Source organism: Fukomys damarensis, unplaced genomic scaffold (genome assembly GCF_012274545.1).
Source record: "Fukomys damarensis isolate Sample0158 unplaced genomic scaffold, DMR_v1.0_HiC HiC_scaffold_22, whole genome shotgun sequence".
NCBI classification, from domain to species: Eukaryota; Metazoa; Chordata; class Mammalia; order Rodentia; family Bathyergidae; genus Fukomys; species Fukomys damarensis.
In genome coordinates this window covers 28,367,915-28,384,802 of record NW_022900934.1, presented here as the reverse complement: position 1 = coordinate 28,384,802, position 16,888 = coordinate 28,367,915, and the positions used below count along the sequence as shown (strand labels likewise).

The 16,888-nt window shown below is 34.6% G+C and overlaps 1 protein-coding gene across 1 annotated transcript in view; it reads right to left on the bottom strand.

Moving 5' to 3' along the window:
• Positions 1 to 2,313: 2,313 nt before the first annotated feature.
• Rad21l1 (RAD21 cohesin complex component like 1) overlaps positions 2,314 to 16,888 on the bottom strand; it is a 42,755-nt gene continuing 28,180 nt past the window's right edge. Inside the window, exons 11-15 of the mRNA XM_010612908.2 lie at positions 14,093 to 14,319; positions 13,774 to 13,873; positions 12,182 to 12,297; positions 7,308 to 7,385; positions 2,314 to 2,649 (exon numbers count right to left, since the gene is read on the bottom strand). Of these exons, the coding sequence (XP_010611210.1) occupies positions 2,461 to 2,649; positions 7,308 to 7,385; positions 12,182 to 12,297; positions 13,774 to 13,873; positions 14,093 to 14,319 (710 nt within the window). The 3' untranslated portion in view covers positions 2,314 to 2,460. The remainder of the gene's footprint in view (positions 2,650 to 7,307; positions 7,386 to 12,181; positions 12,298 to 13,773; positions 13,874 to 14,092; positions 14,320 to 16,888) is intronic.

Genomic DNA, 16,888 nt, shown 5'->3' with positions numbered 1-16,888 from the left:
ACACAGATTGCAAAGAAAGAAATAAAATTGTTCTTCCATGTAGACAACACGATTATGTAAAAAATACCAAGAAATCTACAAAAACAAACCAATAAAGCCACATAAAACTAATATGTGAGTTTAGAAAAGTCACAGGATATAAAGTTAACCCACAAAAGCTAATTATATCAGCGACAAAATTGTAGAAATAGAGAACAGCTTAATGGCTGCCAGGGGCTAGGGAGGAGAGAAAAAGGAGGAAGGTAGCTCTGGCTCACAAAAAGTAACACAAATGATTTTTGTGATGGAGCTGTTCTGCTTCTCTACAGTGGTGGTGGTCACACAAAGTTACATATAACCAATATTTCACAGAACTGAATACGCATACACACAAATGAATGCATATGAAACTGTACCAAGGGGCTGGGGATTTAGCTCAGCGGTTCAGTGGCCTGCCTTTCAAGCCCAAGGACCTGAGTTCAATCCCTGGTACCCCCCCCGAAAAAAAAAAACTATTCCGGGCTGGGAATTTGGCTCCGTGGTTCTGCTGCCTGTCTTGCAAGCACAAAAGCCTGAGTTCAATCCCTGGTAGCAAAAAAACACAAATGAACAAATAAAAAAACTGTTCAAATCTGAATAAGGTGGGTAGGTAGTATCAATGCCAATTTCTTGGCTGTGATATTATAATAAAGTTAGGCAAAATGTTACCACTGGGAGAAACTGGTCTGTCTGTCTCTATTATTTCTTATAATTGCACACAGATCTACAATTATATCAATATAACAAGTGAAACACAAACATTACTAGTGAGAATGCAAAATATATGCAGTCTTGAAAATAATTTGATAATTTACTACAAAGTTAAACAAACATATGACCCAGCAATCCTAGGGGAATAAAAACTTGTATTCACACAAAAATTGTACACAAACATATGCGGCTGTATTTATAATTGACAAAACTGAAAATATTCTAATTGTCTTTCAGTGGACAAATGCATAAATTAAACTGGTATATCCCATAACCGAGTACTAATCAGCAATAAAAGGAACAAACTATCCAATCACTTGGGAGAATATTAAAAATGTTACACTGAGTGAAAGAAACCAGTCTCAAAAAGTTACATGCTCTATAATTCCATTTATATGACATTATCAATGAGACAAAATATATAGTCATGAAGAGTAAGAGTGGCTGCCAGAGATCAGCATGGGAGAAAGGTATAACTACAAATGGGTAACACACAGAGTTTTTGTGGTGATAGTTCCAGAAAACTATATGTTAAAATTTGTAGAACCGTGCACCCAAAGTAAGAAGTCATTTTGTCTGCATGCTAATTTAAAAATAAAATTTGAGCTGGGTGTGGTGGCACACGCCTGTAATCCCAGCACTTGGGAGGCTGAGGCAGGAGGATCGCTGTGAGTTTGAGACCAACCTGGGCTGCATAGTGAGTTCCAGGTCAGTCTCAACTACATAGTGACACCCTGTCTCAAAAAAATTTTTTAATTAAAAATAAAAATAAAATTTAAAAAGCAATTTTGATATTTATGTCTTAATGTACTCATAGAAGCTATTTAGAATTTAGTTATGTGTAACATAATTACAAGTACAATGTCTGAAAGAGTAATATAGGCTTCATTTTATAGTGTACAAAGGAGTTCACAGAACTCCTTTGAGTGAAGAACTATATACCACAGCTTTCACTCTGGGAAAATCTAATTTAAATTTCAAGTAAGGAAAAATAACAATGGTTTTGTCAGAAATGCTCATTAAGTACTATACAAGAACACCGGTTTCAGCAATTTTTTTTACTCAAGTTATAGCTGCAGAAACATGTTGCACAAGTGTCTACTAATTTTTTAAATGTAAGGATTACATTTAGTTTTGTTGAGGTATTTGTATTGATTATAATAATCATTAAATAGTAAATTAAAAAGTTAAATAACCTATAAATAGGCTAAAAGACAGGCAGGTGATTTAAAACAAAGATGAATTTTATAATTCTTCAATTAAGATATTAGAGGAAAAACCATCACACTAAGTGATATCAAAGATGACATACATTAGAGTCAAATAAATTATTGCCTGCCAAGAAATAAGCATATATTCATTAACCCCATAAAATTTCAATAAACAATCCCATGTAAAAAACAGCCTTTAAAAAAAAACCTTAAATGTCTCTTGAAGTCATATGTTTTCAAAAATATATCCTAAATGCACCCTAAATGCCACAAACCAGGAAATTATAATGCTATACATTGAAATCAGCTGTTTAAAAAATTACCTAGCTATAATTAATATTTCTGTAAGCAGATAGGTTTCCAAATCTGCCAATGATTATTCTGAACTTAGAGAAGGAAAGGGTTAGCCTATCTCTGAAACAGATCAGACCTTCAGATGTTCTCAGGAGGCTTCTGCATTAAACTGAACATTCTCTACAGAAATGCCTGTGGTGGCAAACCTTCATGTTCCGTATTTCCTTCACATTTTATGGAACATTGGTCCTACTGTAGCTATAATGTCTGCATAGGGAGCACTCTGACTCAGCTCAATAACCTGATGTTTTTTTAGGATAAGAAAGCTATAAAATTTGGCAGCAGCTTGTATTCGATCACTGTTTCTGCAAAGTTTCTTCAGACTAAAGGACTGCATTCCCATCTTGTTAGATTCCTGAGAAAATAGTTAGAAAGAGGGAAAGGAAAGGAAACAAAGGAAACAAAAATCATTAGAAATAAACCAGGTTATGGGTGCATTATGAACAACAAAATATTGAGCTTTTTCATAAATGATTACGTTATCTTTCAATGGAGAAATACAGAAAACTCTAATAAAACCACCATAGGTCACAAACACAAGTTGGGAGCACTGAAAAATAAATGCATGAAAAAGAACCCTAAAATGTTATACAAATTCATAATGTGTTACATAAATCTTAGGTCTTTAAAAATTGACTTCAAAATAAATTTGTTCTATGAAAAGTGCAATTAGTAGGTGGAAAAATTCTATAGGACTTTGGAAGGCTTCAAATATAATGCAAGTGGTTAGTTTATCAGGCTTCTTAAAAGTACTAGGATGACTATAAATAATGTTAGTGGTAAATGGATAAGTATATTTGTAAGTTTCAGTGGCAGGGGAATATAACTAAACATCTCCCAGTTTCTCTATACAGATTAAAGATCATCATAGGGCACCTTAGGGCACATGTATACCTACTAGAAATAAGGTACAATAAAGTAATTATGGGTGAAAATAACTGCTTTCATAAGGACTAACCCTTGGAATCAGCTTCCAACAGACGTTTTAATTTTTAGTTAGAAATATTATAGTGAATACTGGCCAATATTCCCATGAATATCATACTCCTTCAATAGTTGTTAAGCACTTTTAGGAATATCATATAAGTTTTTGCCAGACTATAACATTACAGTGAATATTTTATTGTGGTTTATTTTAATCAAAGTTGTGGCCCACAGTCAACAGCCTTTCAGAGATTGTATGCTTAGCTTTCATTTATTCCTTTCTTTGTGCAACAATATATGGATTTGATATCTCCCCCACCCCCAGGAGAGAGTGGGAACAACTTTTTCAATTTTAAGAGTTCTCTTGAAAAATCTTGAGAGGAAAATAAGCAAGATGAACGTATGTGCTTATTGGTGTTTCCTTCAGAAGCCCTTTAGAAAAATGAGAGTAAAGGAATAAAAAATGGCAAATAAAAGAGATTAAGAAAATGGAAGGCATAACTGACTTAGAAGAGAGAGAAAGCTGAAATCTAAATATCAACAGAGGGGAAAACCAGCAAAAATCAAGCCAACTTGAGGTACAGAAAGTTGAAAAAACTCAGGAGTTAGAGACATAAGCTACAGATGAGACTGAAAACAGAATTTCTTGATATGCAGGGGATGTTAGGCCTTTTGTCATCTTCACAACCTCTAAGAATGAGAGACCACTCCACAGAGCAGCAGCAGGCAAGCATGTGTTTTTCTGGAGACACCAACCACTGGGACACTGGCACTGTAGATGGGGAAGGAAAAAATGTCATGCCACAACCTATGAGATTAAGTGACATTCCATACCTGCACAATGAGACAATTAACGCTTCCCTGACTTCTGATATATTATGCATATATCTCCTAGGTAGTAGCTGAAAAAATTATCTGAGAAAACTGACCACTCAAAAGGAAAAAAAGTCTTTAGATGAATCTGGGGAAAGGGTATCCTGTAGTTAACTCACTATTAAGATCACAAAACTATGTATAACCCTTGCTCGTGGCCATATAACTTCCAGAATCAGTTTTTTGGTGTTTCAGTCTTAAATAAAAGCAGATAACCAAAGATATGCCAGACATTTAAATCTCTAACACTATAGAATAAAAAGAATACATTCAAGAGAATCACTAAAATAACTCAGCAGAAAACTGTAACTTCTAAAGTTAAGAGAAGTTTTTCACTGCATCTGTGAAAAGTGACATGGATGACAGTGAAAGAAAGCAGGTAAGTGTTTGCTTGGGGATAAAGGAGAACAGTAGGAAGGACAGTGCAAGGGACTATCAAAGGATACAAGGACACTTGTTGGGGTTTTATTTTATTTATTTTAAAGGTTCAGATTTTAGTTTTTAAATATATATATATATATATATATTTGTTTTTTTGTTTTTTGAGACAGGGTCTTACTACATAGTTGAGACTGTTCCTTTAACTCACTATGTAGCCTAGGCTGGTCTCAAACTCACAGCGATCCTCCTGCCTCTCAGCCTTCTGAGTGCTGGGATTACAGGCATGTGCCACCATGCCTGGCAAAGATTTTTAAATTAAATAAATAATTATTTTTAAAGGATTAGGCTTTTATGACACAAAAGAATACTAGTAACTAAAAGACAAGCACACAAAAAACAACTCCTGAAAAACAAAATGGTGAAAGCAAAAATAAAAATTTTGTAAAGCCTGAAATGCAAAATTGAAAGCATCTTCTAGTGAAAGAAAAAATACAAAAACAAAGGAAATTAATATGGAAAATAAAGAATATTTTTTAAATGGAAGAAACAATTCAAGAGATTCATTATTTGACCTATACACTCTTCAAGAAGAGAGGAGATAAACCAAGAGTACAGCAAAAAAATAAAAAATAAAATAAATAAAATAAAAAAATAAAATAAATTTTAGAAGCCAAGGATTAACTCATTACAAAATCAAACTACATGCTGAGCACAGAAAATGTTTTAAAAAGCAGATCATCATGAAATTTCAGAGCACTAGACATAAATAAAAGAATCCAAAAACTTTCAGAGAGAAAAAAAAGATTACTTATAAAGGCTCATGAACCAAGAAAGAACCTGACCTTTCAATAATATAAGAATCCTTAAAATGTTACAAAGCTTTTTTTCTTTTTTCTTTTTTTTTTGGTGGTACTGGAGATTGAACTTGGGTCCTTGTGCTTGCAAGGCAGGCAGTGAAACCCCTGAGCTAAATCCCCGGCCTCCAAAGCTTTTGATATTGGAAATAAATTATTTTTAACTTATGTTCGGAGACTGCTAATAATGTTCAAGGTAAAATAAAGAAAATTTCAGATTTGTTTGCAAGGTTTCTGTCTCCTACATACTATTTGTCTCAGGAAATTATGAGACAATGTTAACTTAAGATAAAAGAAAATCAAAACGCTAAGTAACAGAACTAAGAGGGAATAGAGACATTTTCGTGCTTATGATAAAGGAATATCCCAAGATAGATGCTGTAGAGCCTACCTAAAGAGCAACTAGTTTCAATTAGTTCTCTTTTTTTTGGTTTTTTGTGACAGGGTCTCACTATGTAGTTGAGACTGACCTGGAACTCACTATGTAGCCCAGGCTGGTCTCGAACTCCCAGCGATCCTCCTGCCTTAGCCTCCCGAGTGCTGGGATTACAGGTGTGAGCCACCATGCCTGGTACTAGTTTCAATTAGAATAAGAGGATGATTAGTTCCAAGAGGATTATCTTCAAAGAAAAAAAAATGAAACTGATGAATCAATTGATATATTAGATATATAGGCTAAAAGGGATTTATTATATTATGAAAAAGTTTGGAAAATAATTAAGGATGGGTATACAGAGACAATCAATAAATGGAAGAAATGAGGTAATGATTAAATCAAACATCATCATCATCAACAAAAAATTCCATAAAGTTTATAAGAAATGCAATTCTATGGTTTCTACATAATCTTTGTAGTGGTAAGTTTAGTTGTATCTTAATGTCCATTCTCTTCTTCCATAGCAGTAGAATTATTAGCTGGACTTGAGGTTACTAAATGAGAACTCCAATTTCCCAGATAGAGGTGGCAATGCAAGGTAAGTTCTGGTTAATGTAAAAAGTTTCATATAAAATTTCTGAGCTATACTCTTAAAGAAAGCTTTGTTGCTGATTGTAATATAGACCTACTGTATAGTTAGACACTTTGGATACTGAAAATAGGGAAAGAAAGAAAAAGGGAAAGTGGCCCCTGAAAACTTTGTTAGCATGGCTGCATACTAGATTAGATTTTTACCTGAAAGAAAAATAAACTTCTTTATTAAGCCAAATATATTTTGTTTTTCTGTCACAAATAAACCTACACCACAAATTTTAAAACATTGTAAACACTGAATACTATGCTAAAAGTGGATTGTAATGAGGAGCATAACTAAATTTTCATTTTCTGTCAAAAAAGTCAACAGATAAAACTTAAAGCTAAAGTAGAAGCTGGGGATGTAGCTCAGTGGTGCTGTGCCTGCCTGGCAAGTGCAAGGTCCTGAGTTCAATCCCCAGAACCAGTAAAAAAAGAAGTCTAAAGCTGAAGTGAAATATATCAGTTAGACACATGGATGTAAATACTAAAAGAAACAGCTTAATATATTTGCTTCCAATGAGCAGGACTTAGGCATAAGAAGGATAGAATGAGCGACTTCTGTCATTCCTTTTCAGCCTTCTAACACAGTACTATTGAACTTATACATATCTCTTATCTTGATAAAGATACAAATTAAATGTGCAAATTACCTGATTTATCACTTATAAACTGTTATAAACTTAATTTTGTATTTAGATTTAGTTGTTATATTGCTAAAAACAAGAGAAGGACACAGAGCAGATGTTTGGCAACATTTATATGGGTTAGGAGTAAATTAGAATTATGCAGGGACCAAAACTTCTGTATTTAACCCAAGGTATACTACTCAAAATTAACTTATGCTAGCAGAATTTGACCACAACAAAATGATAAAATATTTTTTTGTTTTCATAAATATGTATATGCTTGAAATCAATATTTTATTTCTTTTTAAAACAAAAATAGAATTGACAAACGCTAACATCTTACCCGTAAACTATTTAACGTCTGAAAAAATCTTTGACTCCATCTCTCAGCTTCACTGTTTTGTTCATTCTCCAATGACTCCTATTAAATGATTGATGAATAAAATATTTCATTTAAACACATTTTACTGAATGCTAACTACATGTCAGGCATAGTGTTAGCTACTACAAGAAATACAACCACAACACTGAGTTCTACCAAACAAAGATCTTATAGTCTGATATAGGGAGAGTAAGACTAACACAAATATACATCAGCTGTGCAGGACTACTGTTATACTCCCCATGCTGTCTTCTAATAATGAGATCCAAAGTAAGATTCTGAAGTCTTACGGGTAATGCACTATGTCCTTAGATACTGTGAAAAGTAAACTTAGCAAAGACAAGCACTTTCAGCTAGATCCATTCTTTTTCTGGTCAATCTGAATGCAGCTACCATAAATATAAAGCTACAGAAAAAAACTGTCTTGTGAAGTTATCTGAACTATATATGGTTATACAGAAGCTTTAAAAACTGGTGTTTAGTAATTTGTAACAGTTGGGTTAGAAACCTCTCACATTTTGAAAGTGCCTTGTGCAGAAAAGGTTAATCCACTGCCTGTCATGTTAGCAAAACAGAGTCATTCTTTTCAGTCTTAGAAAGTTAACCACTGTATCTTAATATTTAGAATTATAAAGTTGAAATATCTTTATAAGAACTCACTGTAGTCCCTACCAACTAACACTTCGTGAGCTGAGAACAGAACCTGGGCATAGGAAAGGTGATGGATCTGATAGAAGAGCAGCCTACAGAGGGCTGGGGGAGGGAAGTTGCACAGAGCTGACCTACTTACCATTATTGCCTAGTAGCTCTCACCAACAGCACCACCTGTGTCACCCTTATCACATGTCCCCTGTTTGTCTAGCCTTATCCACAGCTCTGGAGCCCAGACACTTCCTCAAAGTAGTTTTGATTTCATAAAGATGATTAAGATGATTTGGGGAAATTCTAAAATATTCTGCCTCATATTTTAAAACATATGAGGCTAAAGGGACTCTCTGTCTTGATCTCTCAGTCCCCATTCCCACAAGCTGTACCTGCTTCCTGGACTGGCTACATAGCATGGTCCTGCCTGTGCTATGTCCTTTCTTACATCCCAATGAGAGTGATTTGAAAATATGGTCACTTTTTTCCTGAAGAGTCTCCCAAGATGTATCCAGCTACATTGTATGCTCATTCTCTCTGATCTGTCCGTGGGTAAATTAATTCATGTACTCGCTCATATTTATTTTATTGTTAAGTACACAAATGCTACTTCTGAAAAGTAAAAATCTGTTAAAGATTCAAGAAACTGTAGCTTCACTTATAATGGACAACTAACCAGAAAAAAGCCCAGAATAGTCTGTGTGTTTTGCTGATGCCTGGCCATTTGATCGACCTGGACAACCTACAACTGAAGCCATTGTGTGGAAAGACCAGAAGATTATTTAAACAGCTGAACTCGTGCTATGTCATGGTTTGCTGGATCATATGTGAAAACAATCTGTGTCTATGAAAGCAGATTGGCAAAAATGAATCAACTCATGTCTCAGCCACATGGATGCTTCAGGTAAAAAGTTCAGGTTACTTATTCTTAGATATCCAAAAAATTCAGTCTGTAGTCCATGTATGAGAAAAATAATCTAATTGTCTTATAATTAATTAAAAAGATAACACTTAAAAACTAATATCAGATATTAAGAGGTATCTTGATATTATTTATTTTAAAACTTTTGCTAAAATTCCTTACAATCTTAAACATACCTTCAGTACTCTATGACAAAGAACAGAAAAATAAACACACAGAAAGTCAGGTGAGTAAAAATTTACTTTTGGCTTTGCTATCAATATGTGGCCCTTTACGCAGATCATTTTATTTTTCTCATTTCTAGAAAAAAATGCCCACGCTATTTCGTAAGTAAAATTTCAAATGCCCTAGGCCAATGGTGGCAAACCTATGGCATGCATGCCATGAAAGCTCTAAAAGGTTTACCATCACTGCCTATGCTATACCCCTCATAAGCATGGTTTTCCTAAAGATTTTTTTTTTGAGACAGGGTCTTACTATGTAGTCCAGGCTAACCCTGAACTCACTATGGAGCCCACGCTGGCCTCAAACTCACAGGGGTCCTCCAGAGTGCTGAGATTATAGGCATGTGCCACCGTGCCTGGCTCTCGAGATATTTTATAAGCTTTAAAAAATTTAAAACAGGGATTCTCAACATTTAAAAACCTATCACTATTGTTGATAAGCATAGAAGTTATACACATTCTTTAAAAATTATTTGAAGTTTCAAAATAAAGACAAAAGGAAAAGTAAAGTTCTGTATGCTTTATCAAAGTATTCCCAAACATCTCTATGAGATTACAAATTTATATTATAACTTTAGAAATTAACGACATCACTAAAAATAAATTTTAGATAAATAAAATATTCAATATTAGGAATATTTTTAAAAAATATCCCCCAAAGTGCACACATTTACCAATTCAACTGGACAATATTCTTGGGCCAAGAAAGCATTGTTTATAGATGATTGCTCAGCAGTTTAAGGAATCATTTCAATACTATCCTGCTAAAAAATTAGGCAAAGATAGGTAATTCTGCTAGTGGCTATTTCAAGAACAATCTAAATTCATTAACTGCTTTAATAATATGAATGAATGTACATTTCTCAAACTAATTTATTACTACATCCTCAAAGTATTATTTCTAAAATATCCCAGGCAGGTAGTTCCTAAGTCAAACATTTCTTTCTTCCATATGCCACCATACAAATAAAGAACTTGTACACCTTTCCCTTCTTGCTTTCCATCTTTTCCTTCCTATTTCCTCCTTCACTGCAGACTTCATGACAAAAGTCTGCTTTGAAGCATTTTATCTAGTCCTAGCTCCCTCAGGCCAGTACCAGATGGTGGAGGAAAAAGACTGGCAATAAGCAGGTAGAGGAGTGATATTAAGGGAAGGGGTATTAATATCCCTACCTAGGGCTATGACAGGAATCCAGACACCACTGCTGGAGCTATCACTGACAACAGGGAAGGAAAAACTGTGTCCTCTGAAAGGGGAGCAAAGACATAAAGGAAGAAGGAAAAAGAGAAAGACAGAAATTCTCCATTTCCCATCACCTCTGCCTCTTTTCACTGCTATAAAAGCTGTTGGCCCCTTTTCGTCTTCAGACTATCGCCAAGCTTCATTCCCCAGTTGCCATCCCTGATCTTGGTTAAGAGTTCCTACTAACATACTTTACCACAGTCTCAAAATATTATTTCTAAAATATCCCAGATAGGTAGCTCCTAACTTAAATATTCCTTTCTTCTATTTGCCTCCTACAAATAAAGAACCTGTACACCTTTCCCATCTTTTTCCTTCCTATTTTCTCCTCCATAGTACACCTCATAACAAAAGTATTGCTGTACTTCTGGGATCATTTTCCTTTGAAGCACTTCATCCAGTCTTAGCTCCCTCAGGACAGTACCAGATGGCAGAGGAAAAAGATTTTAGTCAATATAAAGAATTGTATTTTATTCCTTATTACGCATATTCATGGAGGTTTATCATGTTTTTCTTTTACTTTTTATGAATAGCCTACATTATAGATATTCTCAATTATATAGTTACATGTAAAAATTCTGTATTATGAAGATTTGAAAATGATAACTCAGTATCAATATTTTCCTGTCTCTTCAAACTGACCAGGCTTCCGTACATCAACTATATTTCACATTTCTTCACAATTTTGGAAGCAAAGTAAGAATGGAATAGAAGGTTAAAACATAGTACAGGGTAAAAAGAGTAAAGGTTCAAAAGAACAGGTATATCAATCTTCCCTTCTTTCCATTTCAAGCACATGGGGAAATTATTTTGTTACCATGTCTATAATAAATATGCTTATATTTTTCTTCCAAACATCATAATCTAAACAAGCCTGTCTAATCATAATTTTCAGTAGGTACATTCTAATAAACACCTGAGCCCAAGTGAGGAATACAGTCTTGGCAACCCAGCATATGATATCCAGTGTATTATCAAATATTTAGAAAAATATATTCTATTTTAATGCACTGTGGAACTGTCTTTTCTTTCAAGGGCATTCAGTTTCACTGTAGCTTAAGGGGACATCAAAATGCAATGATGATGAAACAGACCAGAAAAGCGCTGGTTTATTTTTATCTAGTATGATAATATTTACATTTGTACAAGCGATAAAGTGACAACTGAGAAAATATTTTAAAGCACATTGTAACTTTTTTTTTAAATAGCTGTTTTTCAAATGAAGATTATATCTTCAAATAAAAAGTTTAAAATTTTCTTTGGTCAAGGATCATTCACCTTTCAGATTCAAGGTCAAGGGAATTGACAACTTAAAACACATTAGTGGCAAGAAGGGTGAAGTTATGATGAGAAAAAAACAGGCTTATTGGTTAGACTCTGGATACATTCCACGACATAATGAACATGAGGATCTCAGGATGGAGCCAGATTCAAGGTCAGACAATGATTCATTTAAAAGATTGTGAAAAGGGGCCAGAGATTTAGCTCAGTGGTTCTGTCGCCTGCCTTCTTGCAAGCACAAGGACCCAAGTTCAATCCCTGGTACCAAAAAAAAAAAAGATTGTGAAAAAATACTATCTCAGTGTGAAACTATCTTATCTTGTGATTCATTATCCTAAACTTCTACAGAATATTGTCTCACAAATAAAAACTATGTTTTACCATGTAGTATTGCTTACTAAAAATATAGAGTGATAGAAGAAATATGATTTATAAAAGTGAGAAAATAAATCAGAGTCCCAACATTCTTTCACTAAAGCTGTGTCAGAAAAATTATTCTTATGGTTCTCTCTAGTTAACTTACCTCAGAGTTACTATTTTTATTGATATCCTCATTAGAGCTACTCTTAAATTCATCTTCCCAAATCTGGAGGTGACTTAAGTCTTGCTGGGAATTTGGCTCTTCCATCCTGGAGATTTCTGAATTATCAAGGAAATAAAGAATATCTCATTAAGATATCTTTCAAATATGAATTGGGATATGGTTGTTATAGAAGCAAACATCAGATGGACAACTTGGAATCCAAGAATTAAACAAAGGGTATACAAACTTTCTTAGGGCTCCCCTAATTCTCACATATTAATCTTCTCTTTCCACTCATCTGTCTCTAAGACCTGCACTCCCCATCCATTGCCAAAGCCACATATTTATACATTGACTCCACACTCACTGTCACGCATTCATGCACAAGACAACATGGAGATCTCAAGTCCATTAGAGTATATTATTCAGTGGACTTTAATGCCTTCAGGAAGGGTGATTGGGAAGTGGAGGCTCATTCACCACATAAGTTGGTTTCATTACCACTTCATAATTGTCACAAAAATAATCAATTGTAAATACTCTATGGAGTATTTACTCTACTCGGGTTAATGGTATCATTATTCCTACATGATTTTTCATGTTAATTGTTTTAAAGTGAAATATTATCCTGCTAGATATAAAGATTTTCTAATGGTTTGTATGTTCTGACTTTGGGAATAGGGAAAGTGAGAAAGAAAGAAAAAAATGGTCTACATAGTATATACAGTTTCATCTCTGTAACGAAGTCTTTCAGACAAAAATAAATCTGATAAGTAAAAGAATAAATACCGAAGTAATTTTTTTTATTTAGTTTTGTTTTTTTTGCGACGGGGTCTCACTATGTAGTCGAGACTGACCTGGAACTCACTATGTAGCCCAGGCTGGTCTCGAACTCACAGTGATCCTCTTGCCTCAGCCTCCCAAGTGCTGGGATTACAGGCGTGCACCACTACACCCGGCTGAAGTAATTATTTTAAATTCAAACTTCTAGATAGTATTTATACTTGAAAATAGGGAATTGCATCCCATTTTCACTCTGAAATGTAAAATGAAACTTTTGTTTTCATGACATTCCTTTTTTAAAAAAACTTATACTATATGGTTGTGATTTTTTAATTAATTAATTTTATTGGTACATTTCAGGTATACAATGTATTGACTTTCATCATTGGAAATTTGCACCTTTACATAATCCACCTTGGTTCTTATTTTTTCCCCCATTCTCCTGCCCTCCCTTCAATCCCTCCATGCCTCCCTATCTACAAAGACTTTGTTTCCATTTTTTCTTTTCTCATATTAATTCCATTCCCATCTTTCCTTTCCTCTACCCCTCCCACTTCCTCTTCCCCTTCCCCTTTGCACCTTTTCAAAATTATTTTTTTGTTTGTTTGTTTGTTTGTTTTTTTGTTTTTTTGAGACAGGGTCTTACTATGTAGTTGAGACTGACCTGGAACTCACTATGTAGCCCAGGCTGGTCTCAAACTCACAGGGGTCCTCCTGCCTCAGCCTCCCGAGTACTGGGATTACAGGCATGCACCACCATGCCCCGCTCAACATTCATTTTTAACATCAACAGAATTGGGAAGGCTCACCTACTATGTTTTGTTTACCCAGTTCTTCCTTTACTGACTTCTTCTGTATCAATTTTCTTCCAAGTTTAAAGCCAGAGGACAGAAAGCATTTTGCAAACAACTGTGAAAACATGTATTTTTAGTTCTCATTTTTGTACCAATTCAATAAAATCACAAGCATATATACTAGAAAGTGAAAACTATAATTCATACAGACATATCCAACACATTAATTTATAGTTATTTTTCACAAATTCAAATTATGTTGCATATATGCATGTAAATATGGTTTTATTTATAAACAAACATTGCACTCAAGTAAAAGGAAAGAAACTATTACCACTTTCAGTTCACTATGAATCAAATCCTGGGCAGCAGTTGACAGAAGTGTATCCACTCCTCCCCTCTTCTTCCACATCATTAATCTTTGGGTAGGAGGTGCAAGTTCCAAAACCATGAGTGTGTCCGAAAAGGAAGTCAGCTGTTTATGCATAATTTTGCTACTTATCTCTTTGATTGGATCTATAAGCAATCTCCTCTTTTTGCTTTTCCTCTTCTCAGCAATGTCTAAATATTAAAAAACATAGTAGAGGTTGGTTTACAGCTTTGCAAAATGATATTCTAAGTACTGCATAGCTAAGAAATAACAAACTGCACAGTTTCATTGGGAAGAAAAATACTCTTCTCTCCCCTGAAGATTATACTCTGCAAGGTTTTTGCACAGTTAGAATATCTGAGAATTCAAAAACAGATCCTTTTTTAATTTTTTTTTTTTTTTTGAGACAGGGTCTTGCTGTGTAGTTCAGGCTGGTCCTGAACTCACTATGTAGCCTAAACTAGCCTTGAACTTGTGGTAATCCTCTTGCCTCTGCCTCCCAAGTGCTAGGATTACAGGCATTTGTCACCACACCTGGATAAACTGATACTTTTTTGTTTTTTGGTACTGAGGATCAAACTCCGGATCTTGTGCTTGCGAGGCAGTCGACAGAACTATTGAGCTAAATCCCTGGCCCACATTTTAAAAAAATAAATATATTGGTGCTTTTTAGGTATACAGTACAGTAACATTCATCATTGGGATCTTGTACCTTTACAGGACAAGTCTTGTTTCTTATTTTTTTCTTATTCCTCTGCCCTACCTTCACCCCCTTCACCTTTCCTTATTTAAAAAGATATTGTTTCCATTTTTACCTTTTTTCATATTTTTTCTTTTCTCTTATTTCTTTTCCAATACCCTTCCCACTTCCCTTTCTCCTTCAGACCTTTTCTTCCTATTTCACATTATCAATTACAACATTTGAACCTCATTTACACTTTTAGTTTTTCACATCAGAGAAACTACTTGGTATTTACACATGTGTGTCCTATTTATTTCACTTTAGAGTACGGTTTCAATATGCGATATATTAGACTCATACTTTACTGTTATTGTTTTTGTTCATGTGTATGACATATAATGGTTACATTCACTGTGCGTGTTTGGTACCATTCCCCCTTTTTCTCTCCCTTGGGCTCTTGGACACTTTCCCATTTACAAAAAAAAAAAAAAAAAAAAAAAATCTACCTCTGGATTCCTTTCATCAATCTTTTATTTGCTCTTACTTGAACTTTGAATTATTTAAATGGGTCAAATGAAATTTCTATTTTTAGTTTTTTGAGAAATCTCCATACTGATTTCCATAAAGATTATACTAGTTTACATCCCCCCGCAAATGTACAAGGGTTCCTTTTTCACCACACCCATACCAGCATTTGTTATTATTTGATTTCTTGGTGATTGCCATGTCTTTTTCATGTAAGATGAAATCTTAGTGTTTTTTGCTTTTGTTTTTGTTTTTATTCTTTTTTGAGACAGGGTCTCACTATATAGTTGACCTGGAGCTCACTATGTAGTCCAGGCTGATCTCCAACTCACAGAGATCCTCCTGCCTCAGCCTCCCAAGTGCTGGGATTACAGGCATGCGCCACCACCCCCGGCTCAATCTTAGTGTTGTTTTAGCTTGCATTTCTCTAATAGCCAGAGATGTTGAACATTTTTCATATGTTTATTGTCCATTTGTACTTTCTTCTTCTGAGAAGTGTCTATTCATTCCACTTGCCCAATTTTTGTTGAGGTCTTGCTGGGGAGTGCTAATTTTTTGAGTTTTTAATATATTCTAGATATTAGTCCTCTGTCTGAGGAATAGATGGCAAAATTTTTCCCATTATTTAGGGTATCTCTTCATTTAATTGTTTCCTTTGCTGAGAAAAGGCTTTTTAATTTTGTATAATCACATTTATTGATCCTTGCTGCTATTTTTTGTGCAATTGGAGTTCTGTTCAGAAAGTCCTTGCCTATGCAACAATTTTGAGTTTTTCCTATTTTATCTTCCAGTAGGTTGTGTTTTTTTATTAATTTTATTGGTACATTTTAGGTATACATGTAATGACATTCATCATTGGAAATTTGTACCTTTACATAATGTATTTGGTTCTTATTTTAAACCCCATTCCCCTGCCCTCCCTTCAACCCCTCCATTTATTTACAAAGATTTTGTTTCCATTTTTTCATATTAATTCAATTCCCTTCTTTCCTTTCCCTACTCCTCCAACTTCCCCTTCCCCTTTGCACCTTTTCTTCCTATTTCACATTATCTATTATACCTTTTGATCCTTATTGACACTTTCAGTTTCTCACACTAGAGAAACCATTTGGTATTTAGACCTATTTATTTCACTTGAGTATGGCCTCAATGTGCATCCATTTGGCTTTATAGCTAAATGTGTGTGTGTGGTCTAATTTGGAGACATTTATATTTCTCTAATTTCTCATTCTTTATGGCTGAGTAGTATTCCATTTTATTAAAACACACACACACACACACACACACACACACACACACACACACACACACACACACACACACACAATTTCCACAAAGGCTCCAGTGGGACTCCATTTCAGCCAACACCTTCATTTTGGCCCAGTGACACATGTTTCACACATCTGATCTCCAGATCTAAAGACAATGTGTGATGTATCAAGCTGTATGTTTGTGGTCATCTGTCTCAGCTTCCATCAGAAACTGATCCGTTTTCTGACCAGTCCAAAAAGCTCCATGGCCTAGTTAAAGAGAGCCCAGATGTAGACCAAGCC